Genomic DNA, 26,303 nt, shown 5'->3' with positions numbered 1-26,303 from the left:
TCCAAGATTCCTGCAAGGGAAGCCTTTTCCTCAGGCTAGAAATGACAGAAAGTGTTTGACCTGCTGACAGGAAACTGCAACTGATGGCTGATTTCCGTGGCACAGCGTTAACCCCACCACAGCACAGCTTCCTTAACCCTGCTGATCACTCCAGACAGCTTTCCACATTTCACTACACTATTTTGCTACCATGGACTTGCAGTACTGTAATTCAGAAGTCATAAAAAAAGTGTCTGATACCATAACAACTTAATTTGTTTAATTTCTGGTTTGAAAGTACTTTAAACTCATTGACTAACTCATGGTATCCAAGGTGCCCTTGATGCACATGTGCTATTGAAAACACCTATCTCACACCTAGAGAAGAGAGGCAGGTACACATTGCTCGAGGCAGTGTGAGATGTGGTAACAAAATAGGGTGTGACTCCCTCAAGCCACTGCCTGTAGGCTGAACTTCCTTATATAATTCAATTTCACAAGTCAAGTGCGATCCCATCAGACCCAGCCACCACAGAAATTCAACATTCCAAGACAGCCAGCTCTCTTTCCCTGGGTTTGTTCAAGGACCTGAAAATATTTGAATTAAAGCAATCTCTTGGATCACCCTCCAGTTGTTTTTCTATTGTTTGTTTGGGTTTGGTTTTTAACCAAATTCCCAGAGTACTTCAGACACTGAATCCAGCAACTGCTTCCAAAAAAGCCCAAGCAAACAGATATAAAGCACTACTAAGAAAAACTATTTGTAAAAAAAAAAATTTATTTGGTGCAGTGTTTACACGTAAGATAATTACATTTCAGTACCAAAAGAGAAAACAGGACTAGTGGAGTCATTTTTCATTGAATATCAATTTAACCTTCTTAACAAAGTGACTTGATATGGCTTTTTGATCCTCTGTACTATGATTATAAATTATTTTAAAAATCCTAGTTGAGGTGGCACTCAGGTATTAATTGTTTTGCTACAAACATATAGGCAGATACATAAAGGAGAGCTTTAAGGACTTAAGAAGCCAAATTTAATAAATGAGGTAGTTCATCTGGTTATGCAGAAACGCAGATTTGAGTTTCTTTGTAAAAAAACATCCAGTCTTTGCCTGTGTGTCTGCAACCCGAGGTCTTGCAGCACAACCTTGCTGAAAAAGTTTGCCCTTTGCCTTTCACAGCAGGTTCAAAGAGTCAGTCTCAATGTGCACAGCCTGTCACTGGGACAACTCACTTATCACTTCCTGCTACACCTCCGAGCATCCCTGTCCATACCTTACATCCCTGTCCATGCCTTACATCCCTGTCCATGCCTTACATCCCTCTGCATATGTTTCATCCCTCTCCACACCTTACATCCCTCTCCATAGTCTACATTGAGAGTGACGGCAGGTTTTGCCCTTTTTGGGTTCAGAGCAGCTTAGGGCAGAACAGCACGTTAATGACTGAGGCAGTCAGAGTGGTCCCACTTTGAACAAACTGACTTGGGGGACTGCTGTGTTGAGATCCTGAGGATTTTTAACTACCTGAATATAGTTATTTAGTTTTTTTATCTTGTGCCTCTATTATAGTGCATGAAAAATTCCTTTCATATGTACTCCTCACCCTCTAGTCTGCTCTCCTGACACTGGGAGTGCTGGGAGTGCGCTGTATCCAGCTCTGGGATCCCCAACATGGACCTGTTGGAGCAAGTCCAGAGGAGGCCATGAAGGTGGTCTGAGGGCTGGAGCACCTCTGCTATGAGGACAGGCTAGGGTTCTTCAGCCTGGAGAAGAGAAGGCTTCAGGGAGACCTCAGAGACTTCCAGTACCCAGAGGGGACTACAAGAGAGCTGAAGAGGGACTTTGAACAAGGGCATGTAGTGACCGGACAAGGGGTAGGGATATCAGACTGAAAAAAGGCAGCTTTAGATTAGATTTTAGGAAGAAATTCTTCCTTGTGAGGGAAATGAGGCCCTGGCACAGCTTGTCCAGAGAAACTGTGGCTGCCCCATCCCTGGAAGTGTCCAAGGCCAGGTTGGAAGGGGTTTGGAGCAACCTGGACTAGTGGAAGGTGTCCCTGTCCAGGGCAGGGGAGTTGGAACTGGATGATCTTTGAGGACCCTTCCTACTCAAACTATTCTATGATTCTATACTAAAAAAAACATTCATTCTTTTTCAAATTGCCAACCAGCAGCTCAGAGATTCAACATTCACATTATTTTACATTTAATTTAGAAGACTACTAAACTGTCTCAGCATCCTGCTACAAAAATCTTAAATTATGATTTAAATTGTGATTTAAATTGCTATTATAAACCTGTACCTGATTATCAAGTGAAAGTTACTCAACTAAAAAGAGGCATTTCAGCAAGCAGTTGACAGAATGACTTTCTGCCAGGCACCACAAGGAGAAGAAAGGTGCTCATTGTGATAGTCCTTCACTGATTAAGATCAGTCACTGTAGCCAGCACAGAACCAAGTGTGCAATCCTTCATGTTGTCTTTAAAAAGAAAATTCAAAGAGAAAAAAAAATCAATTGCAAATTGAATAAATATTCCAGGCACCCATGGCTTCATTTATTCTTGTCCTCAGAAATATTGATCAGCAGGGACAGACATCGTTGTCATCTGTTTGCCTGTTTAAAAGACGAAACAAAAAAGGTTTAAGTTGTGTCTTATCAATTACTTGGATGCTTCCCAACAGAACAGCTTAATTATCAGACAAGCCACATTTACCTATTTAATTTTAAAATTAAAATCATGTTTCAGGACTTGGGACATATAAAAATTATCAAAATGCACCCAAATATTTTACCTGCATATTTCTATAAATCCAATCTGTAAACACAGTCATGTTCCCGTACACTCCAGGCTTATTGGGAGTAGCACAGCCAGTTCCCCAGCTGGTATCTCCAACCAGCCACCACACAGAGTTTTTGTTAGTCACCAGTGGGCCTCCACTGTCACCCTGCACAGAACACAAGCATTTAGTTAGTGACCTGGCCACCAGAAGAGACACAAGCCATTTCCCTTCAGGAATACAGGTTAAGTTTCAAAAAAATGCTAATCAGCATTTTAGGGAGTCACTAAAACAAAATGTGATGGCAATTTTGGTACCAAATAATGTCTGCTTGTAACAGGGATGAAAACCATTTGCCCAGAGCCCTAAGTAAGATCTGCATTATTGACTGTTCATAAGCATAATTCTGTGATTAATAACATAATAATGATAATAATGCTGTGATTATGAAAAGCATTTGATCACTTTCAAGTACCAGATAACAAACCATCCTTGAAGCATTAATAAGAACTGCCTCACCCTCTTTGAGCATTTAGTGAGAACTCAGCACTGGCAGCCATTCAAAAGATGAAACAAAAGCTTTTAAAAGGATGCACCACCAAAGGAACCAGAAGCCCAACAAACATAACGCCAATTTTTAATTTTTGGGGGGGGGCATAGGATTTGTTTGTATGAGAGATAGAGACCACAAAAATAATCAGACCATTATTAGGTACTAATTATGAACAATTACCTGACAGGAATCAATTCCTCCTGCTAGATCTCCAGCACAGATCATTGTAGGCAAAATCATGCCATTATAGATATAGACAGAATTACATCTGGAACGTTCTATTAAGGGCACCGCAACGTAATTCAGGTTATTTGATGTTTTACCTGAAATTGAAATATGCAAAAAGATACAAAGATAAAATTAGAATAAGCATCATATTATGTTGCTATTCCAAATCTCAGCAGCCATGACTGTCCAAGATGAAATAAACTTACTAGAAGCAGCAAGATGGACATTTAAGATGTAGGGAGCCTGCAAGAGGTGAAAAAGAGCTCCCCAGTTTCATGGTCCAGCACCAGCTGTCACCAATTCCTATATTCAGGGCTCAACTTCCCCAATACTCCTCTTCCCACCCAGTATCTTTCCACACTGAAAAAACTTTTGCTCCCTTTTCCATTCTCACAAATTTACTTGCATCATGTTATTTTAGCCCAATGTGGGGGAAATGACAGGCTCCTGCCCTTTCCCACCTCCACAGGACTGGTTTGGCACATGCCAATCCCTGTTACAGAAGAGGTGGCCCTGCTGGCAGGGGCACAGAATTGTTTGCTGGGTGAGTATTTCTGGCCCCCAGTAGTGATTTGAGGGTCCTTTTCAATCTGCTGAATACAAGAGATCACAACTTGCTTTGAGAATGCCCTGGGTAAATACTGGGGACTGTAATATGGGTAATAAGATACTGTGTCAACAGGTCTGGGCTAAACTGCGAAATCAAGCTATGAAATCATTATTTGTAGGCTGAAAAGGACTAGTTTATGTAGAAGGCCAAAACATTCCAGAAGCACTGTTTACCTCCTTGGTACTCTGCTCCCCACCCTGATATCCAGCACTGCTGATTAGGCTGGAACATCATTCCCGGGTTAGGCAGACAAACTGGCCGTACAGTTTCTGCAAAACAGACAGAGCAGCATCTGTAATCCCAGGTGTGAAGACATAATTCAAAATAAATGAATATGAAATAGCAGCAGCACCACTCACAGACCACATATTCTCTCTGTACTTTACCTTCCTTGCAGGTGAGCAGCCCTGTGCAATGCAGGCAGCAGCAGAAAGTTTACCAGCTGCCCTTTCCCTGAGGACTACCTAATCTTCACCTCAAACTCACCTAATCTTCACCTCAAATCTGCCTAATCTTCATCTCAAAGTGAGGACCAAGCACAATTAATGGTTCTAGCTCAATTCATCAGGCTAACTTAGAACAATTAATACCAGCTCTTCTGGTCAGTAGAGGACTGAGAAGAAAAACTTCTGACAGCTCTGCATTCTCTTTGCAAAATTCTGCTGAAAATCATTTCAATGCACGCAGGATTCAGTGCCTATATGGACACAATAAGTGTGCAGCACAAAAACCTGGTAAAACAGACACTCTTCCTGCTCTCAGCAGAAGAAAATCCTTTCCAGAGTACTTCTAGTATTTAAACTGATGCACTGAAATACAAAGGGCCTGTATATTAAAAGCACTTCAAGTTAAATAACCATCTGTCCTTTATTTTGTACTCCTTGCTTACAAACAACCTACCTCTACATTTATGAAAGGAACTTCTTACCACATTTAGTTCTAGGATTGGGTTTTTTGACCACCATTTGACCTAACTTGATTTAGGAACTAATCAGCTGCTCCACCACTGCACATACAGCAGTAGCAATACTTAAGCACCACTCTGAGGAAAAAGTACATTATTGAGATGAGCCCAATCTCCCTGTCCATGTAACAGATTTAAATAAATCCTACTTAGGAAATCAGAGGCTGTGTCCTCAGTTGCTTACCTCTATTCTGTCTCTACGTTGTCTCTACCCACATTTTGTGTTCTTCCCGTAAGTACCTGCTGTGATTTCCTGATGCAATTCAGAAGTTTTAAATGACAAGCTCATTGCTACTGGATTTTTGCATTAAGAAGAGAAAAATACATACCAGTGAAACTCAGTGGTGACTCCAACTTCATAAGGGCAACATCATTGTCTTTAGAATCTGTGTCATAATCTGGATGGGAAATAATCTTGTGTACTCTGTATCCACTTCTAAAGAACATCTCATCCTGATTGAGAATCCCAGCATAAACCCTCCAGATGTGTGGGTCAGAAAATCGTCTGAGGAAAAAAGAAAGATAAGAAAGTTTTCTTCTGTGGTAACAAGACATAGATTATGACCTTCTAAAGTACTGTCTTCAGGAATTGTAGTCAAATGTACGTCTGACCAAGAATGCAAATGCATTTGACTACCATTTCTGAAGAATAAAATAAACAAATTGCAAGTCATCCAGCTTTAGGAAAGCTTGACTATAATTTCATAAATATATCCAAAAAATCTTCAAAAGGGGTTAAGTATCACTATCCATCCCCTGATGTCACTCAGCACAACAAATTAAGGCTGAGACTGCAACACTGAAGTCTATTGATTTCCATGGCTGAGGGGATCAAGCAGTTATTTCTGAGGTCTCACATGTCAGTGCTATCACTCACATGTTCTACCCAAAGCACACAGGGCAGCAGAAACCAGAACTAGTGAAAACACGATCTAGTGAGGAAATTCCCTATCTTGAAAATACCAGGGGTTTTTTTGTCTTGGGTTTGGTGGTGGTGTTTTATTTAACAGTAAGCATGATTGCTCAGTGCAATTTAAGTAGCTTCTTATGCTCCAGCACAATTTACAAATGCTCAATAGAAAATTTCCCACAAGTGTTAAAACTCCTTCCATGAGAACTGCCAAGGCAGCAGTGCCTGCAAGTCATCCCACCTCCAAAAACAACCAAACCAAGACTGAAAACCAGGTTTGTGCCAGTTACAGCTTGGTTGTCATTCCCAAAGCTTTTGCATACTACAGAGCTCAAATCACACAACAAAGCAGGGATAAGATCACCACACAAAAATAAACACTTGCATTCCTTTCTCAAGGTTAAGGACAAAGATATTTTTCCTTGCCTTAGCCTCAGACTGTGATCCAGCCAACCAAAATGTTTTGCTCTGTGGGAAGCAGCCACCTTTTAAACATATTCTGTCACTGTACACAAGGTACCACAGCACCCTCAACTCTCCTTTGCAAGTTAAAAATGTACAAAGCACCAGCTATTTTTCTTGTTGATGGCCACGTAAAGTGCTCCTTGGTTAGGTATAAATCTACATTTAATACTGACTTGGACTTTACTACCCTGTGGCATGAAGATATGAGGAAATAAATGGTACAGTTATCTTTAAATTGATGGTATCTACAGCAGTGCGATATTTGAGGCTTGGGGATTTTTTCTTTCCATTTTCTCTGGGTTTGTTTCACAGTTTAATTCAACATCTTCATGAAAACATTGTACTGTCTGGTGTTAATTTTAGTGCCTTGAATTTACATTTTCAATTCAGTGTCCAACACCACCATCCAAATTCATTCCCTCTTTTAACACATAAAATAAGGCTTTCTTCCTGTATAAAGCAGACAGATGATCTGCAGCCAGCCTCTTTCAGCACAAATTTTGCCTTAATTCTTCAAGCTCACACTGCTACTCAAAAAGCTGTACCTCACACCTGCATGTGAGTTATAAAGCAGAAGACTGGGAGACTTGGAGAAAGTTGTGCCTTTCAGCCCAAAGCAAGGGAAATGGAGAGTGGAAAGAGGGGTGGGACTGACCCTTCCACGCAGTGTGCCGCCGTCACGATCCACTGGCGGGTGATGATGGAGCCCCCGCAGACGTGGGTGCCCTCCACGTGCAGGCTGACCTGCCAGGGCCACTGCCCCAGCACGGCCCCACTGCCACCCACGATCCTGTTCATGATGTTCACGCTCTTGGTGGACAGCCCACACTCTGAGGAGTTGATCACACACACACACACAGGTGTTAGTTAGAATGACTTGGAAGATGGATTCTCCATCTGCTCTACTGGTGTTGGATACACCACAGCTCAGGCTCCTGTCCTGATACTGAGATCCCAAGTCTCCCAAAGAGCAAACACCCATCAAATTGAAAACATCATTTGGCAGCTGCTGCCCTTGGTTCACCATAAATTATAAACCAGAGATTCATTACACCTTTCAAGCATCTCTGGTGAGACACACACAAGTTTTGGTGACCTCAGTGTAAGAAAGATTTTAAACCATTAGAGGGCAACAAAGATGGGGAAGGGCCTGGAGGGGAATTGTGTGAGGAGCAGCTGAGGGCACTTGGTGTGTTCAGCCTGGAGAGGAGGAGACTGAGGGGAGACCTCACTGCAGTTACAACTTCCTTGGGAGGGTCAGAGGAGGGGCAGACTCTGATCCCTGCTCCATGGGGATCAGTGACAGGACCTGAGGGAATGGCCTGAAGTTGTGTCAGGGCAGGTTTGGGTTAGATATTAGAAAAAGGTTCTTCCCCAGAGGGTGGTCGGGCATTGAACAGGCTCCCCAGGGCAGTGGGCACAGCACCAAGCCTTAGAGAGCTCAAGGAGTGTTTGGATGATACTCTCAGGCCCATGGTGTGACTCCTGGGGATGGTCCTGTGCAGGGTCAAGGGATGAACTTAATGATCCTTGTGGATCCCTTCCAACTTGGCACATTCTGTGACTTTGTGTTGTGCCTCAAAGCAGCCAACAGCCAGCAGACTCCTCAGGACAGCCATCACCACCAAGAAGGCACTGCCTGCCTGATGGCTGCCTGCTGGAGAGGCACAAACATCCCACCATGGCTCCAGGTGAGGGACATGGAGCTTCACCACAGGCAAGTCATTTACAGGAACTAGTGGCAGCAAAGACCAAAGCAACTGGGGATCCAACATTCTCCTTGTCTCCTCTCCCACCCTGCCCTTTAAACTGAACCTTTTGAAACTTGGGAACCAGAGTTAAATCACTTGCCCATCCAAAGACAGCAGGTATTTATGCAGATTCAAAAGGATTGAGCAGAGCATTTCAAAGCATGAACCAGCAGAAGTGTGAAAACCACAGTGACTTACCTATGCAGCGCAGAGAAACCACATTTCCTGAGGAACAGGAATCACTGCAAGAGAAATAAAAAACCAAACAGGATCTTAGGCACACAGTGAAGGAAATTGTGAGAAAAGTCCACCCTCCAGCTGCTTTCTACCCTTTCCAGTTATGTGCCCTGCCTTCAGCCTCATCCTCCCACTGAGGGTTCCCTTCTTCTTCACTTTCTCCAGCTACCCCACCAGCAACCATCTGGCCTTCCCTATTTCTTGCATTCACCAAAACTGTCATGTGGAAGACTGAAGACACCACTACAGAAGGTTTGTAGCCTATTAAGAAGCAAGATGAAGAACAGCATGAGAAAAAGCTGAGCTGATTTATGAAGTAGTTGCAGAAGCATCTAAACAAGGGAGCTGCAGGAAGCTTGCAGGCACAGCAGTCAGCAGGTTTTGAAACTAGACAGCTCAGAGTTGTTTAATGAGAATAAAAATGATACTTTCCACAGTGGAAGATCAATTTCTGCATGCTGTGTGTTCTTGTGACTGAAAATAAAAGCTGTACCAGTTGCTGTGAATGTGTTACAGCTTCTAGCTACTGTCACCATACAGAAATTCCTGCTGATGAACAAAGAGCCTTAGATAACTACCTTTGACATGGTAACCTTCTAGACAGCAAGGAGAGAACAGGGTGGGACATCTTTTCTTTTAAAAGATGAGAGGATTGACGGAAAAAAGGCAGCCGTGTTTTTAAAGAGAATGGAGAGCAGTTGGTGCAATCAGATTAAAACCGAAGTCTCTCTCCCTCTAACAATCCCTGCTGAGAGATGTGCTTGCATTAAGCTGCAAGCAGAACCTACACCTCTTACAAAAGCTAAACAGACCCTTCATAAAAGGAAAGAAGTTTGCATTAGGCAAAGATACCTGCTGTACAGCTTTTTGTACAAGTCTATATTCCCAGCACTTGTGTTCAGCTTCATGTAGCTTTTAAAGCTGAATTCAGGTACTACTCCACGACTGTAGTAATATGTATCCCTGCAAGACAGAAAGTCCATTATAAACCTTAGTAGTAGTTTTCAAACAAGTAACAATAACCTGTGCCAAGCTGGAGCTTCTGACATGACAACATTAAAAACATTTATTTTTAAGTAAACACAGAGCCCTGATGGTGCAGTACAGTGTCAGAGAATCAGATTCTTTAAACATCTCTTGAGTTCCATTTCCCATCAAACAGTTACTAGGTTAAAATAACATTTTTATCCAGCATGCACAGTAGAAATGCTGAGCCTCATGTGACAGGGAAATATGGAATGAATGTTCTTTTGCATAGCACAGCAAAGTTCAGGTGCAGTAAATTGTGACAGCCATGTTTCAGTGGGACAACGAGAAGGGCAGCAAGTGTTGCTCTTCTGCCAGGTTTTCTAGCTGAGGTTTTCTTACTGCTGGGCTGGAGTTGGAACTCCTGAGGATACTGCTGGTTCAGAGACCTGCATTCAGAGCACCACAATGCAGGGTGGGCACACACAAGTTCTGCCTGCCTCCAAAATTCACTCCACTGCTGCATGCAACAGAAGTCAGTATTTTCCAACTGTTTCAAAGGGAGGCAGCATCAAAGATTTCAACCATAGAGGAATTTAGGCTGTGGCTTTATGTGGGGAGAATGTGGGCAACACTCAGTGCCACAGTTATTTACAGTGATCTTATCACAGAACCATAGAAAGGTCTGGGTTGGAAGGACCTCAAAGATCATCCAGTTCGAACCCTATTGCCATGGGCAGGGACACCTTCCACCAGCCCAGGTTGCTCAGAGGTCCATCCAGCCTGGCCTTGGACACCTCCAAGGATGGGGCATCTACAGCTTCTCTGGGCAGCTGTGCTGGGGCCTCTCCACCCTCACAGGGAAGAATTTTTTCCTAATATTTACCTAAACCTCCTCTCTTTCAGTTTAAAGCTATTCCCTCTTGTCCTGTCACTACCTGCTCTTGTAAAAAGTCCCTCTCCATGTTTCTTGTAGGCTCTCTTCAGATGCAACTTCAGGCTGCAAGTAGGTCACCCCTAAGTCTCCTCTTCTTCCACAGAGCTGGGATTGTATCCTCTGAAGATCCAGGCTTTCTGTGTAACACTTGTGATGACAAGTAAAGTCAGACTGGATGTTATTGAGCCATTTCAATGATCTGAGAGAGCTCTGGAAGTATGTTGTAAGTGAATGTGTTGAGTACAGGTGCCCCCACAGCAAGTGGCTATGCCATGTGTGCCAGACCCCATTACTTGTTGGAGCAACAATCTCTTTTGGTTCTGCAACAGCCTCATTGATAGAATCAGACCCATATGTGCTCACAAGAACTAGATTTGCCAACTGCTTTGTGTCTCAGACACATGTCTGCAAAAATGGAGAGTAATTTTAACCTCTCCATATATGTGCAAAGGCTGACGATGTTTGGACTTACACATTGTAGCCCATGTCTTTACATGCAATCTTCCCATAGTCATCATTCCAGTCATCTTGACAAACAGGATACCAGGATTTGCTGAGAGGTGAATAAACTTCCAGGATAAAATTTGGTCCAAAAAGTCTAACTGCCAGAAAAGGAAAAAGGGGGAAAAAAAAGAAGCCAAGAACATCACATACTATATTACTGCTCTTTCTCTATATAAAAGTATTCTTACCCATAATATTGACTTCTATGGATGAACTTATGTTAATTTAATGCTGCATTCTACTCAAATTCTGAGTAAATATCCAGGAGACAGAAATATGGCAATGAAATGAAACTATGGAAATAGTTCTTTTTGTGTAAGGCACTTTAAAAGAACTACCAGGTTTAAAATGCAAATGTTCTTCTCATTTCAGCTTTTATGCTCAAAATTCCCTTTCATATTAAGGATTACAATAGTCAACCTTTTCTTATCTTTTACCTAAAGAATCATATATTTTAATATACATTATATTATATCTTAATACACAAAATTTCTTCAGAGAAGCATTTGTAGAGCAAGAATGTAACATGGAGCAATTAGCTCTGGCATTCCATGCCCCATTATGTATTTATTTGTACAGGAATTTAATGCAAAATAGCTCAAGCAAAAGAACAGATTGAACAGGCTTCTCCAGGAACCCATTATTCCATCAAATGGAGAGGAACAGCTTTAGAGCATATGCCAGTAAATGCTAACCCTGCATGAGGCATGTGCTGAATAAAAGTTCACTGAGGAATAATAAGAGCACAACTGGAGTTTTCCAGCATGACACAGGTGCCAGAAAAAAAAGATACCACACCTTTGGAATCTACAAACCAATGATGTTCACCTTCTACCATCAGCTTTGCATTCTCTTGCTTCCCTTGGCATCTTTTCAGTTGGAAACAATGATCAGGCCAGGCTTTCTTACACAAAGGAGTTATGAAGTAGTTGAAGAATTATGGGGAGAACAAGGAATGCAAAATACATGGAACAAGACAAGTCTGACTGAAGATCACTAGGTTTATGTTATCATCTGAAGTTTGCTGAGAAGTCAACAATGACTGTTCATTCCAGAGACAACGGACAATGTTATATTTGGTTTTCTACAAACCCAGTTCAAGTCGAAAGGTAGTATTTTAAAACTGATTCAAAGTCAAGATGGCTCAAACCCCGGAGTCAGACACTTTCTTTCAGCTTTTCAAACAGAGTGGAAATAAAGTAATTATCTAGATATACCCCCTTCCAAAGCACTCAAGCATCCTAAACCATTTTAGAGCTCTAATGTAGTCTAAAAGGGCCCTGTTGCTCAAAACTTCCCCAGTCCCCTGAGGCCGTGACTCACCACAGCGGGTTTCATCCTCCCCGTTGGGGCAGTCACTCACTCCATCACACCACTGAGAGGGAGACATGCACACTCCTGAAGATCCACACTCGATCAGGGAGCCCAGGCAATGATTCTCTACTGCAGGGATAAAGGGAAACACAGCCATGAGGCTGAACGTCAGTGGAGCCTCAGGTGCCCGCTGCCAGCTCTCAAGTACTCCACGTGGATAGTGCAACACATCCGAAAGGGCTCTTCAGTTAGAGCTGGGAGGAAAGCCAGGCTGACACAACAGTAGGTATTGCTCTGCCCTTTACATCACTTGTCAGATTAAGTCACTGAATCAGCTGACTGGACTTTGGCCACTGGCCTCCTCTGAATAAGCATCATTAAGTTGTCAAAAAGGAGTCAGCTTTAGACTGACAAAGCATAACACTTTAAGGAGGAAGAAAGTGGGTGCTCTAATTATATACTTTTGCTGTCATTTAAAACAAGATTACACTCCCCCTGCATAAATCAAAGTGAGTAAAAAAACACATCTAAGAACACAGAGTGTCATCCTAGTAGTTCTACATGAACTCTCTTGGAATCAGAGGATAGTTTGGGTTGGAAGGGACCTTTAAACATCATCTAGTCTAACCCCAACACAATGATCAGTGACACCTTCAATTAGATCTCTCTTCTTCTTTGGCTGCACAGAACAGAGAGGCTCTTAAAAACTGAGCAAATTGGTTTTTAACTTCCTATGACAAGAGGCTTTCATTGAAAGGGAAATTAAGATAGCGCAAGGCAAACTTCACCTAAGCTGAACAGAATTGTTCCAGCCCAGCTTAAGAGCTCAGTCACCCCCAGTTGTGGATGTCTTCCAGGGTGAATGTATCATCCACTGAAGGGCTCACAGTGGTGAGACGGGCTGGACTTGTGCAATGTTTACACACTTTCAAAACAAAAGCCTCACAGAAACAAATAAATGGATATAAATGATCTCTGCTCCAAGAGGGATCCCATTTTACCTAACAAAACATATCTTCACTGTTCACACTCTTGCAGTTAAAGGTATACAAATTTATTACAATCTCCATCCTTCACTTAAAATTAAGTGAAGTTTAAATTTGGAACAGGGTTCTGTTTGTGATGCCCCACAGTGATGTCTCCAAGGAATTACAACACTGAATGTGTTGGCCATGCACAGTTACTTGCCAGCTATCCTTCAATGCAAAAACCCTTGCCAGAGGTGGAACTACTCTTTACTAACAGCTCAAACCCTCCCGCACCAGCTCTTGCCAGACAAAATGAAGCTTTCCAGAGGAGCCACCTGAAAATAAGCACCTCCTGGAAAGTCAAACAGTTGTCATTGCTTAACATCAAAAACATATTTACTTGATGAAGGGGAAGGAAAGAGACAGCAGCACTGTTCATTAACAAGAAAGGAAAAAAATCAACCCACAAACAAAACTGAGCCATTAGGAAGGAAAAACATTAATTCATCTCTGAGGAGATAAGTGACAAAGACTCGCCTGTCCTTAATTTGGCATTAAATGGAAGATGAGGATGTATATTTCTAACTTTAAAAGTTTAATGCATCTTTTCATTCAAAACAAAAGAAACAGCAACAACAAAAACTTACCAAAATACCAGATGAAGAAAGCAGCAATTGCACAACAAATTACTATTAAAATAGATAATAATATTATTACAGCTTTCCTTAAACCTGAAATGAGAGAAAGGAGAAAAAGAGAAATTAGCTCACAAATAGGCAATTTCCATCCAGCAGCACTTTATTTTCCTGTCATTAAAATCAGACATTTTTTATGAGACAACTTTTCTCCATTCCACCATCCTTCCTTCAAATCACCCATTCTCCTGTCCAGTTACACCAGCATCCCAGTCACCTATCACTTCTTCATCCACAGGGAGGTGGCTCCTTCAATGCACGAGCTGGAAGGGAAGATCCCTTTTTCTTTATCTTACTTTGAAAGACCTTAAGCCTGAAACTGGAAGAAATCCCAATAAAACTTACTCGATGCACACGTTCTCCCAGACGAACGTGCTACTGGCCTAGTGGACTGCTGGGTGTGAACCCTTGGGACATAGGTTGGCACTGAGGGAGCGTTTGTGGAGAAGTACTGTGGATATGGATTAGCACCCACTGCCTGCTGGGCAGGATAGACGTGTTCTGCCTGAAAGCCATGGTTCTCGTAGTATGGCGGTGGACCCTAAATGATGATGTTGAGGGGAAGGAAACAGGAGAAAATGAAAAACAAGAGGCAAGGCAGCGATTAGGACAAAGTAACTTTCAAAAGCCATTCACATTCAGAACCTTAACTCAGTAACTCTGCCAGTGCAGAAACACACCCCACACACAGAGACTTACTAGTGACTCCAGTTTACATGGAGGAAGAGATTTACAGCACATGCCTAATCGCTCTTTGAATAATAAAAATAACACACAGTGAGGAAAATCTATGACAAGATCAGTCTCCTGATTCAAAGTAACTCAGGCTAGGGGGTATCCTTGAGCCCAGCCCTCCAAGCTGGCTGCACAAACGCTTCCACTGGAACATCTGACAGGGTAGAAATAAACAGCAAGGACAGCTTTGGGCAGCACTGCCACAGAAAGAAATGCTGACAAGTATCAACAGCCTTTGTCCAGGTCTAGGATAAATGCTTACCACCCCATTTTGTCCTGTGACAACACCAGGTATATCTAAGCTGTTTCTGAAACACACTGGCCTACAACAGGTCATGAAACATTTATCTGGGAAGAGCTTTAGGAACTAGTTAGAAACTATTCTAATCTATCCCACCAAAATAAGCTTTAAAAGCGTAAATCTCTCCTAAAAGCATTGCTGGGCACTTGAAGTGTTAGCTAATTCAAGCCTCTTACACCTGCCTAACAGTGTCTCTTTCCCTTTTTGAGGAAAACACAACAAATATTCCATGTTTTAAAAGACTTGTTAATCAGTACATTACTCAATAGGCTGTTACTTATAAAGAAATAAAACATCACTAAAAGAAAAAAAGAAGTCAGAGAGGAGTATTGTGAACATTTTGTTTACTTACTACAGTAGAGGTCATCTTTCCTTTGTCAACAGTACAGACACAATTCAAGTGTTTGGAAGTAAAGCATGAACCTATACAAAATCACAAAGAACAGAAAACAATCACAACTAGAAGTTTTGTCCACCTTTCTTGTTAGTTTTTCCTTTGGAGAAAAGCCAGATCTGGAGAGGGAAAGAACCAAAACACAACTAAACGGAAGTATTTGAAGAGAGGGTACAAATTAAGGTGGAGCATGAAATCAGATCTCAGCAATCTCACAATACCACCCTGAGGATTATACAGTGGCAACTATTCATTAACACGAGCACCACACCAACCGAGGAGGTTAAGTCAGTGCTCACTCTCACTGTTAAAGAATATCCTGGCAACAACCCACATGGTGTCAGTACCAAGTTCAGGTCCTCCTGCCTCTTTCAACACTTACTCATGTAACACACTCTGAGGTTTATGAAACAAGAACATGAGCAAAGCACCAGGACACACAAATTCAACTCATTTGATGATGGCTCACAGTCCCACAAGCCACATTTTTTTCACTTTTAGGTATTGTTCTCTGGGTTGTGTCTTGTAGCTACCACACAGAAAGGAGAGAGAAGCAGAGCAGGGAAACAACATGCCACATCAACATAAAGTTTTGAAAACAGAGTAAAAGAGAAGAGCTGTGTCTGATGTTTCAAGCATGCAATAGTTTATTTTAAAGTTAAACATTAATGTTAAGTAACACCACCGATTAGCACGGACATGAGAAACATAAAATGTTTGCTGGTGCAGTACTAGAACAGGCAGTTATAGACCTCCACAAGCTATCATTTTAATAAATATTGGAATCTACTGAATCCTCTCATGTTACTCCACATGAAAAAAGCCTCAGCCATGCACTGAGAAATCCCTTTCTCCGGCTTGCAGAGGAGAACCCTGCACCCAGGCACACAGCAGTTGCATTAAGATACAGCATAATTCAGCCCAAAGTACAGGTTATTTTTTAGAACCTCTACCAAGTTGCCATCTTGCCCAAAACTGAACTGCAAATGTCTTTAAAGCAGATTTCTACAGCAGCCTGGCACCTCGAGCGTGTCAATATTTTGTGACAGTTTAGGAAAGTTGATACTGGTATTTGCCTATTAGTGATAACAAAAAATGTAAATAATGCACCACTGAATTTATTTGCAGGGCAGACAGGTGAGAAACAAGTCTTACTCCTACTTACAGTAAGTCCATCAGACTGGTGACTAAGGCTTCAGGAATTCTGCTGGGCTTTATGTCGCATCCATTCTTACCCAGCTCTTCACAGGAGTCAGGAAGAGAAGCTCTGCCCAGACTTAGAGGACAATTAACAAGTTGCAGGAAGATATTTTTGTTCCTTGTTCTCTGAAAAGGAGAGGAAAAAAAGGATTAGGAAGTTTACTGATAGCATACAGTGGTGATTCTGAGATAAGTCAGTAGGTACTACGACCAGAAAAAAAAACCCAAATATTTTTTACATTACCATTTGAAAGGCTTTGCACATTGACAGGTAAGAGTATTCCTCTCTCTTTTTGGTATTTTTGGGGGGGATTGGTTTGGGTGTTTTCCTAAATGAACTGAGGGAAAAAGTATCTCTCTTGCTTAACTAGCTTTAAACCATCACTCCCAATTTAGTACTTGTTAATCTATTTCCCATCCAGCTTCTGATTAGTAACAGTTATCACACCACAAAATACAGGGAAGTCAGAGGTAAATTAAAATTTCCATGGTATTCCATGAAAAAAAAAACAAACAGATGAAACCAAATCTGTTAGTTTGCAAATGTTTAAGGCAAAAATCAATGTGTAGCATCCAATAATGATACAATCTAGTTTCCTTTAAGCACACATCACTCTCACACTTCAAAATGTTTTCCAAATACATCAAGAGAACTGCAACAACTTCTCAGATAAGGAAGCTGGGTCATGGAGAAACAAACTGACCTGTCTAACACCCTCCATCCCAACAACCACAGAGCTGGAAGAGACCGGTCTGTCTTATCTCAGTCCAATACTTCAGCCTTTAACTCACCTCACACACCAGATAAATTTAAATAGACTCCACGTAAAGGTATCATAAACCCACTCTGATGCAGAAGAGTTTAGTGGGAATGCACAGCTATCCACTGCCAGTCATTCCTCCTGATGTCTGCTGGGCTATCATGGCATTTTTCTGGGTACATCTGAAGAAACAAACTTCTAGAGATCCCAGGCAAAGAAACAGGGAAGGAGTTCCCCCCAAAAGAGGATTCAGGGTGTAAGAAACAGGGCCCAGAGTGCCAGAGGTTTGCAGCTCAGCTTGCTATCACCTTCTAGCTTTGGGAAAAATAAACCCAAATAATGAAGAGGACCTGTCCATCATATGCAGTTGAGCCCCTGAATTTCAAAAACTTACTGCAGTATGGATGGAGCAAAACCACCACTTGGACCTCCAGTAACACAGAAGGTACAAAACTGCACGTGGTTTTTCTTTGGTAACTCTGAAAGTATAGAAATAAAGCTACTGTTTCTAATGACAGGAGATAAGGAGAGTAAAAAGCCATCATTGACCCAGTATACTGATGAATACAGGAAAATGGGCTGCCTCACAGCTGGCAGCTACTACTTGAAGTATCTGAGCTTCTCACATAGGCCTTAGGAGTGTTAACATTAATGTTGTGTCATGGATCATTAAGATTAAAAAAAACACATCATAATTTCCAGTAAAAGTTGTCAAAACAAAAAACAAAACAAAACTTAAAAACATTCATTTTATTTTAGTCTTTCTATGAGTTTCTGCACATCAGTAAAAGCTTCAGTAGAGTTGTCCTTCATTTGTTAACATACTACTTCATACAATATAAACTGTCTAGACACCGCAGGCTTGTCCTCCTCCCTCCCACAGTGAAACCCTAAACAAGAAAAGCACCAAGCACAGAGTTGTGGTGCTCAGCAGAAAGTGGTCACCACAACATCCTCCTAAACCCCTCAGCTGGTGACTTTTGGGCAGAGGAAAGACACCACTTTTGCCTCCTTACAGCACCATCACGTCATGGCTCCTTCCTACAGCCTCTGTCCTTCACTAGCCAGGAGCCAATATCCCAAAGAGACAACAGAAAGAATGAAGGCAAAGAAACCCTAAAGGATTAACCACAATTTTGCCAATGAAACCCGACCTGCTGCCTTTACCCTGGTTCTTCATGCAACAAAATAATAACGGTACTTCCTTAGTACACACTATGTTGCAACAGTTAATTGGTTTCCACAAGCTTTTATATGAAGATCACTATAGGTTGTTTCCATGCCTGAGTCAATAGGATGCAATAAGGACCTCCAGGTGTCCTAATTCAACACTGCGAATTCCACTTGGCCAAAGAAGACACAGTTAAATTGGCAACAGTTCACGTCCTTCATTTACATATTGTTTCAATACATATTTTGTGCTACTTCCTGAAACAGAAACAACATTAGTTGTTTGCTAAGCTCCATGATAGGTATCAACAATTAAAAGTAAACAAGAAGCAAAAAAAAAAAAAATCAAACTAGTTCTTCAGTTAGACCTACATAAAAGCAACCACATGCAAACAAGAAAGATGGGAGAGGACAGAACAGTCAAAAGCCCAATGAATGAAGTTCATCTTCTAAAAGGTGGAAGCACAAAAGTATCCTAACACGCCACATGAGCCTGACTAACACAGTGTGTCACATAAAAAAATTCCCTTTTTTCCAGTATGTGCAAATGAATAAACTGGCAAAACTCATTAAGATAACAAAGGAACAATTTCAGTGCAAAGCTCAACTTTAAAAAAGGGCAAGCCAACAAATTACGGTGCTGATGATGCTAGAAAGGAAATATGCTTTCATTTTTTTCTTATTCCCAACTGGTTTATGACCACCAAGTAGTTTCGGTAGCATAACCATAAACACAATATAACCATGATATGATGGCTGGGAGGAAATATTAGAGGGGCAATAAAAAAAATAAGAGGGGAAAAAACAAGCAAGAAGGTAATTCCAGATGCATTTTCATTATGGTTTCACAGAGCAGAACAATTCCTGCTTTTGTAACCTGGACAAGTGGAAAGAAAGATAGTCAAGCCTCCTATTTAACAATTAGTACTAAAAATTATCACAACCTGCAAATGAAGTATTGAAAGGTTAAAAAAATCCAGTTATGAATGAAAAAGGAAAGGAACTAATTAAGGTTTTTCATCTCATTAACATGACTTCCTCAACACTTCTTCAGGAAGTAGTACTTAATATTTTTATTTTGATGATTAAAAAAAAGTGACTGTAATTTACTCAACAGGTGAAAAATTATCTTGTGGAAGGAATCAAAGACAAATTGACTGAATATCCATCCCAAAGTCATCCAAATCATGTTCTTCCAATGTCCTGGCCCTTCAGCAAACCAACTCCACAGAGGTGATCTCTACTCAGTGTGTCTACACAGTAACATCACATCTTCCAGAGAACTACAGGAGACTGTGTAAATATTTATATGAAAGGTTGCCACAAATAAAACCTCAGCATTCTCACAGTTCCTAAGAAATAGGTTTGAAGCTATTCTAGATTAGTTCTGGAAATGTCATTATACTGCACAATGCACTTATCAATAGGTGTCAAAAAAGTGCCTCTTGATAAGCACTATCAGCAGCAGCTGCTCAGTGAAGTCCACAGCAGTATTTCTGAGGCCAGGAAACCAAGATTAATTCTACTTCTATATGCAAAAAAAGAAGGCATTAAAAATTTCTGAGTGCAGCAGTTTCTAAGCAGTTAGAGGGTTGCCATATTTGTACTACAAACAATCATCTATTTGTCTTCTTTGAAAACAGACATTGCCATGAAACTCAGCCTACCACAAGTACATCTTGTCCCATTGTTAGGAACGGTGGGGTGGGGAAGGAGGCTGAAATGCTGTTGCCTGGCTGAGTGAATGATGAGTGACAGAAAACCCAACAAAACCAGTAATTTCTGAAATAGAAACAACCAAGAGCCCAGAAGAATCAGATGTGCTCTCATGGTAGGAGATGGACCTACTGGTCAGGCAACAACTGCAAACCACAGCACCCACCACCAGATCACAGGAGGAGCTGGAGGATGCAGCAAAAGCCAGCTTGGCATTTGGATTCTTACTTCCCCTACACAACCCCAGGTCTGCCTCTGCCCTTTTTCCATAGCAGAAACAAATAAGTTTCCGGCAGAAGGATATTTGCTTATTATCTTCATAAAACCTCTCAAGATTACTTGTTTACCATATTCGAGTTGCAAATGAATATTGTATGAATATGGTAGCACTAGCTATCCACTCTGTAAAAAAATAAAACCCAACAATGTTAACAAATCAGACTTATTTAGGTATCTGCCCAGGTCAGCTATTTTCAACCTGTGACCTACAGATCCTGAGGAGCTGCAAACCACTTTTAATGCATCTGTGGCAGACAAAAATGAAAAGCAAATCTGCTGGCAGGAGGTTTGAGTTCACTCCATGGGGAGGCTCCTGTTGTCATAAACAGGTTTCAGGATCCAGGCATCAAAGATGTGGTGGAAGTACCTGCTGCAGTATCTTGGGACACTGCTGATCTACCACCATGGCATTGGAACTACTCGGTGCAGACCAAGCCTGGATGACCACAGGAGGAAAAGCTCCTATATTCTGGAATGGTAACTCCAAAAGAAATATTTTGACCAGCATCCTAGAATCAGGAAAGGGTTTTTCACCCAGAGGGTGGTTGGGCACTGGAACAGGATCCCCAGGGCAGTAATCAGAGCCCCAAGCCTGACAGAGCTCAAGATGCATTTGGACAACACTCTCAGGCACATGGTGGGATTCTTGGGATGTCCTGTGCAGGGCCAGGAGCTGGACTTGATGATTCTGATGGGTCCCTTCCAACTCAGCATATTCTGTGAGTCTATGAATAATGAGTCACTTTGTTTTTCCATCAACATCCAGGAACATAGTTTCAACTTACTTCCATTCTCAGGCTAGGTTGCCATGACAGATCTGCTGTAGGCTGACTATCCTATGAACCAGTTTAATTTCAACAGTTTAAGACTAAAACGAGAATTAAAAAAAAAAAGGAAAAAAGATATTTTAAGTGCTACTTTGACACCTTACTCCACCTGTCTTTTGGCTTTACATTTATGTTGATACCTACAGGTAACAGCCACAGCTGCAATAATTTCCCTCACTGATTACTGAAAAAGTCTAAAACACTCCAAAACTCTACCTTCACCTAATCCTGTAAATCATCCAAGCTGCTTCCCTCGCCTCCTTCTGAAGCACTACAGGCATTAGTGTCCCTTTACTCAGGGCAAACAAGGATACTCGGGACAAAGGCTCAATGTGAGAAGGGCCCCTTAAATTCCCTGACACTCGCACCCACCCGGGAACTTGAGGTTGAAATCCGAGGGCCAGGTAAACTATGAACATAAAGCCACTCGAGGAAATGTGTGGGGTTGGGTTGATTTCACCTTGCAAAGCTTTGGCCCAGAAGTTTCAGTGATAGGGCTCCTCCAAAAGTCATCCTTCCAAAATGTAAAGCACTACAGGCAGTAGAGTCATTTCACTCAGGGCAAACAGGGATAATTAGGGCAAAGGCTCAGTGGTCTTCCCAAATCCCTTTTGCAGGAAACCGAACCAGTGGCGGCACTAGTACATGCTGAAGAGGCCCCAGAACAAAATGTTGTTCTGATTTACTCTCCCTGTGACCGACTGCTCGCTCGGTGACCTTGAGAAAGTTGCCCCATCTCTTGCCCTTCATCACCACGGCAAGACACGGACAAGCCCCACCCGGAGAGGTGCGCGGAGCCCTCCGCACCTTCCCCCTGTACTGCTCGGGCCGGGTTGTTCACTGAACTCACAGCACCCATCCACCTCCTCCGGGCGAGCTTAGCTCCCGGCTTCCCTTACACACCTGCCCGAGGGGAAGCGCAACTTTATCGCCCTGCATCTCCCAGTGGAGGAACCGGCTGCAGAGCGGGGGCGACCGGGGAAAGCAGCGGGGAACACCGGCGAGAGGGGCGAGCCACGTCCCCCCTCGCTTTTTTATCACCCAGCGCCTCCCACGCCCGCGGGACGGGGGTTTCCAGCCGCCGTCGTGATCCCTCCGCATCCCCGCGAAGCAAAGCCGAAATTCCTTAATTCAAAAGCCCCAAACAGGCGCCGCTCGGAGCGGCCGGGATGGCGATTCCTCCCCTCTCCCTTCTCCGGCCCTCGGGAGCCGCCCGGCCCCAGGTGGCCCCACTCGGCTCTCCGGAACCAGCACCGTGCGAGGCGAAGGGACCGCGCTTACCTGGGGCTGCCCCCCGCCGGAGCGGGACGGGACGGGATGGAACGCGGCGTACGGAGTCGGGAGCAGCCGCTGCGGCCGGGGAGGAGTCACCGTGCGGGGAAGAGGGCAGGTGCCCGCAGGTGGATGCGCCGCCCGGCCCCTTCCTCCCGCGGCGGGCGGGGACGAGGGAGCGCAGGGCGCTGCTCGCCTCGATGGCCCCGCGGCCGCGGCCGCACCCACGGGGACCACCGGCCCCGCGGAGGGGCACAGGATGCTCTTCCCGACCCCCAGGGCTCCCTCTCTTCCTCCCCACAGCCCTCCTCCTCCTCCCACGGACGGAAGCAAAGGGACACCCCGAGGGGGAGGGGAGGCGGTGCCCCCTCCCGCTGTGAGATTCCGGTGCTATCCCGGGTTTGCCTTTTGCTGTTCCAACCAAGGGACTCCGGCTTTTTCCTTTTTCTAACTCGCTCATCGGCCCCTGTTGGCCTCCGTCTCAGGTAACTAAGCAGTCACAACGCTTCCCTGAACAGGGCAGGTCAGTGCCTGATAAAATATTGCTCGTTAGGATACCGGCCCAGGGAAATGACTTCCGTTTTCTTTGGCTTTTTTTAGGGCCATTTAATAACGGGGCACTCTGGAAAATTACTGCGGTCTCAGTGGTGGCGTTGGTGACTTGTGGTAACTCCTGTGAAGCAGAACTACTGACCACTGTCAGGACTCGAGGAAACGGCATAAAGCTGAGTCGAGGAAGGTTTAGGTTGGAGATCCGGAAAGTTTTTCACCTAAAGGGTGGTTGAGCACTGGAACAGGCTCCCCAGGAGGTGGTCACAGCACCAAGCCTGCCTGAGTTCAAGAAGTGTTTGGACAAAGCTCTCAGGTACATGGTGGGATTCTCAGGGTCCTGTGCAGGATTAAGGGTTGGACTCTATGATCCTGGTGGTTCCCTTCCAACTCGGCACGTTCTATGATTCTGTGATACAATGAGTGAAGTTTTTTCGTTGCCAAAGCTGAGCTCCACAGGGAAAAAAAATAAAAAAGAAAGAAAGAAGAAGAAACCACACCACTTCACCACTTATATCCCAAAACTTCAAGAGTAGTACTGGAAAAGTAAGTCGGCAAATGAAGAAATTCCACTCACTCTTAGTAACAGCTCCAAATGAGCTCCAGTATTGCTGCACGCTGTGCTTTACAACTCTGCATGGAGACTACAGATAAGGCAAAGTACACAAGTTTGGCATGATAAGTGTCTGGGGTTTGTTTATATTTTCAAATGCATATCAAGGAATTACATCAAGTGCACCAAGAAGATCATACCTTCAGTATTTTTCCAGCTCTATGTGTGTGTTCAAAGAGAACTAATGGACCCTCAGACCCCTTAGTACAAAAAAAAATCAGGAGTATTGGCTTTAAAAGTTAGCTTAGGGTTTCCAGCTGCACCGTTTGTAGGACTTTTTCCACTCATGCATTCCCAGAAGGAATCAGTGAGATTTGATAATTTTCCAGTACGGATTCAGTGGCAGGAACTGGACCTCAAATTTCATTTGAAGTGTAAAATATAAAATCACCCCAAGTCACAACCAAAATGCGCTGCATTGTCACCTTCTGTGGCTCTCTAACGTGCCCACCTGTGTGGCATGTCCTTGTCTTTAATCTGCAGTAACTCTCTCAGTGGCCTTCAGAGCGTAGATTTTGGGTTTGAAGCGGGGTACCTGGTCATGAAGTTTTCCTGTCAAGTTTCCTTACCAAGATAGAGGGAAATGGTTCTGCAAATTGTCACTTGGCATCATGGCCACAAGAAGAAATCTCTCAAGGTCTGTTCAGGAGAACCTGAACTTTTTTTTTTTTAAATTCACTTTTTTTTTCTTTGAAAGTCAGAGGTTATATACTTCTGTGTAGTGATGGTGTTTAATTCCTCTCTGAAAACAAAGCTTTCTTAGTTATTAGGATACCGAACAATATGTATTTCAAAAAGGTATTTCTTTTGAGCTTAGAATACTCTAGAGCTCCCTTTAGATTAGTCCAAATGTCTTGCACACTGGCTACCGATAAAGAGAAAAGGAGATACAAAAAATGTAGGCTGGTTCCTGTTGTCTGTATTCAGCCACTTCTAAGGTACTACATCAATTCAGGTGTTATGAACAAAACTGGTCAGAAGGACACGGTAGCAGGGAACAGATACTCTGTGCCAGGAAAGTTTTAAACCCTTTACGAGGACCCGGCATTGCTTTGAGCGCTGAGAAACACCATCAAACGTGCCGTGGGGGAGACTGAGTGGAGCTCGCTTAAAATGAATGGCGCTCTGCTTAGTTAGACTTGAAGATCTGGACATAAGCCAACAGGTCGCTGATTACCCCTGTTAACACCTTTTCTTCTCAGAGAGGGCTGAGCTGGTTAGTGAACAGTGTATTCCCACCCTCTTTTCCTCGTTTATTCGCTCCTTTCCCGACTCACTAAAGAGTTGGCCTCTCAGATCTCTAACGTAGTAAAAGCTTTTTTTTCCTTTCTTTTTTTTTTTTTGAACCTGGGTTAATATTCCCCAAGGTTAACTCGGCTTGCTAACAAAGGTCAAAGGAACGGGAGAGCCGGAGCAGCGGCAGCAGAGGTGGGGAGGGGTACATTGCCTCCTCTTGGCAGCAGAAGCTGTCGGGTCTGTTCAGCTTGTCTCCTCTTCGAAGACTGAGTTCGTGGCACTGTTAACTGTGTTTTAATCATGGCTTTTGCAGGGCAGGATGCTGAGTACTCATTTTATTAATGGATTATAAGCAATCTCTGAAGGACAGATCAGGGCAGGTTTTTCGGAGTGACTGCCTGGTTTGGGAGGGGCAAGCAGTTGTCTCCTGGAGAGAGATGTGCCCTTGCTGGGTAGCCCAGGGTTCAATGCCCAGAATTCAGGGTGTTGAAGAGGTTCTACATGCCTCAGACTAAAGCTGCTCATCTCAGCACTTACTCCAAACACCTTAATCTCACTTAAATATTGATAGTTAAATGTTTGGCAAGCCACTTCCTCCTCCGTATTTATGAAGGGGAATGATGTTTTCTTTCGTTTTTCACAGGTATGCAAATTAACCTTTCTATAAGCTGGTGCTAAGCATCTGAATGAATAAACTGATGAATAAACTGATGTTTTTAAGTGTCTGGCGTCACCTCCCATTGTACATCCAACCACGTGATACCTTTGGTTTCCTATGACACCTTCTTTACCCTATTCTGTAAGGTAGCTCTGCCCACCTATTTAGAGAATCACAACTATGCTGAGTTGGAATAGATGCATCAGGATCATTGAATCCAACACTTAGCCCTACACAGGACACCCCAAAAACCCACCCATGTGCATGAGAGTGTTGTCCAAATGCATCTTGAACTCAGGCAGGCTTGGTGCTGTGACCACTGCCCTGAAGAGCCTGTTCCAGTGCTCAACCACCATCTGGGTCAAAAACCCTTTCCTGATGTCCAACCTAAACCGCCCCGACTCAGCTTCATGCCTTTTCCTCCAGTCCTGTCATTGGTCATGAGAGGGAAGGGATTGGTACCTGTCCCTCTGCTTCCCCTGGTGAGTATGCTGAAGATTGAAATAAGGCCTTTTATCATAATTCTCTTTGTCTCTGGGGGCACTTTGTCACCATGGTTCATTTCCCACTCAGTAAATGTCCAAAGTGTCGTATGCTCCACTGTAGTTCTGGTTTTTGCTTGTGTTTCATGTGTCTAATCAAACCCCCACCCTGGGCAGTGGGAGATAAGGTCTTCCTAAACAAAACCACCAGAGTACTTTACTCAAAGCACATCAGGGTGAGCTGGC

General features: G+C 43.1%; 1 protein-coding gene and 1 long non-coding RNA gene across 2 annotated transcripts; one reads left to right on the top strand and one right to left on the bottom strand.

Annotated features, from left to right (window-relative positions):
- Nucleotides 1-744: 744 nt before the first annotated feature.
- TMPRSS2 (transmembrane serine protease 2) lies at nt 745-23,043 on the bottom strand. The gene is made up of 15 exons (XM_071566591.1): nt 22,529-23,043; nt 16,460-16,620; nt 15,253-15,323; nt 14,210-14,405; nt 13,817-13,900; nt 12,211-12,330; nt 10,856-10,985; nt 9,333-9,443; nt 8,442-8,485; nt 7,148-7,322; nt 5,447-5,622; nt 4,327-4,422; nt 3,496-3,638; nt 2,778-2,930; nt 745-2,598 (listed from the first exon to the last, which is right to left on the bottom strand). The coding sequence occupies exons 3-15, from the start codon at nt 15,265-15,267 to the stop codon at nt 2,587-2,589; spliced, it is 1,455 nt and encodes a 484-aa protein (XP_071422692.1). The 5' UTR covers nt 15,268-15,323; nt 16,460-16,620; nt 22,529-23,043; the 3' UTR covers nt 745-2,586.
- Nucleotides 22,680-25,642, top strand: LOC139677043 (uncharacterized). The gene is made up of 2 exons (XR_011698765.1): nt 22,680-23,004; nt 23,120-25,642. It is a non-coding gene; the product is annotated as an uncharacterized lncRNA (long non-coding RNA).
- The last annotated feature ends 661 nt before the right edge of the window (nt 25,643-26,303 follow it).

The sequence above is a fragment of the Pithys albifrons genome, chromosome 1 (assembly GCF_047495875.1).
Source record: "Pithys albifrons albifrons isolate INPA30051 chromosome 1, PitAlb_v1, whole genome shotgun sequence".
Classification (NCBI taxonomy): Eukaryota; Metazoa; Chordata; class Aves; order Passeriformes; family Thamnophilidae; genus Pithys; species Pithys albifrons.
This window is presented reverse-complemented; position numbering and strand designations above follow the sequence as displayed.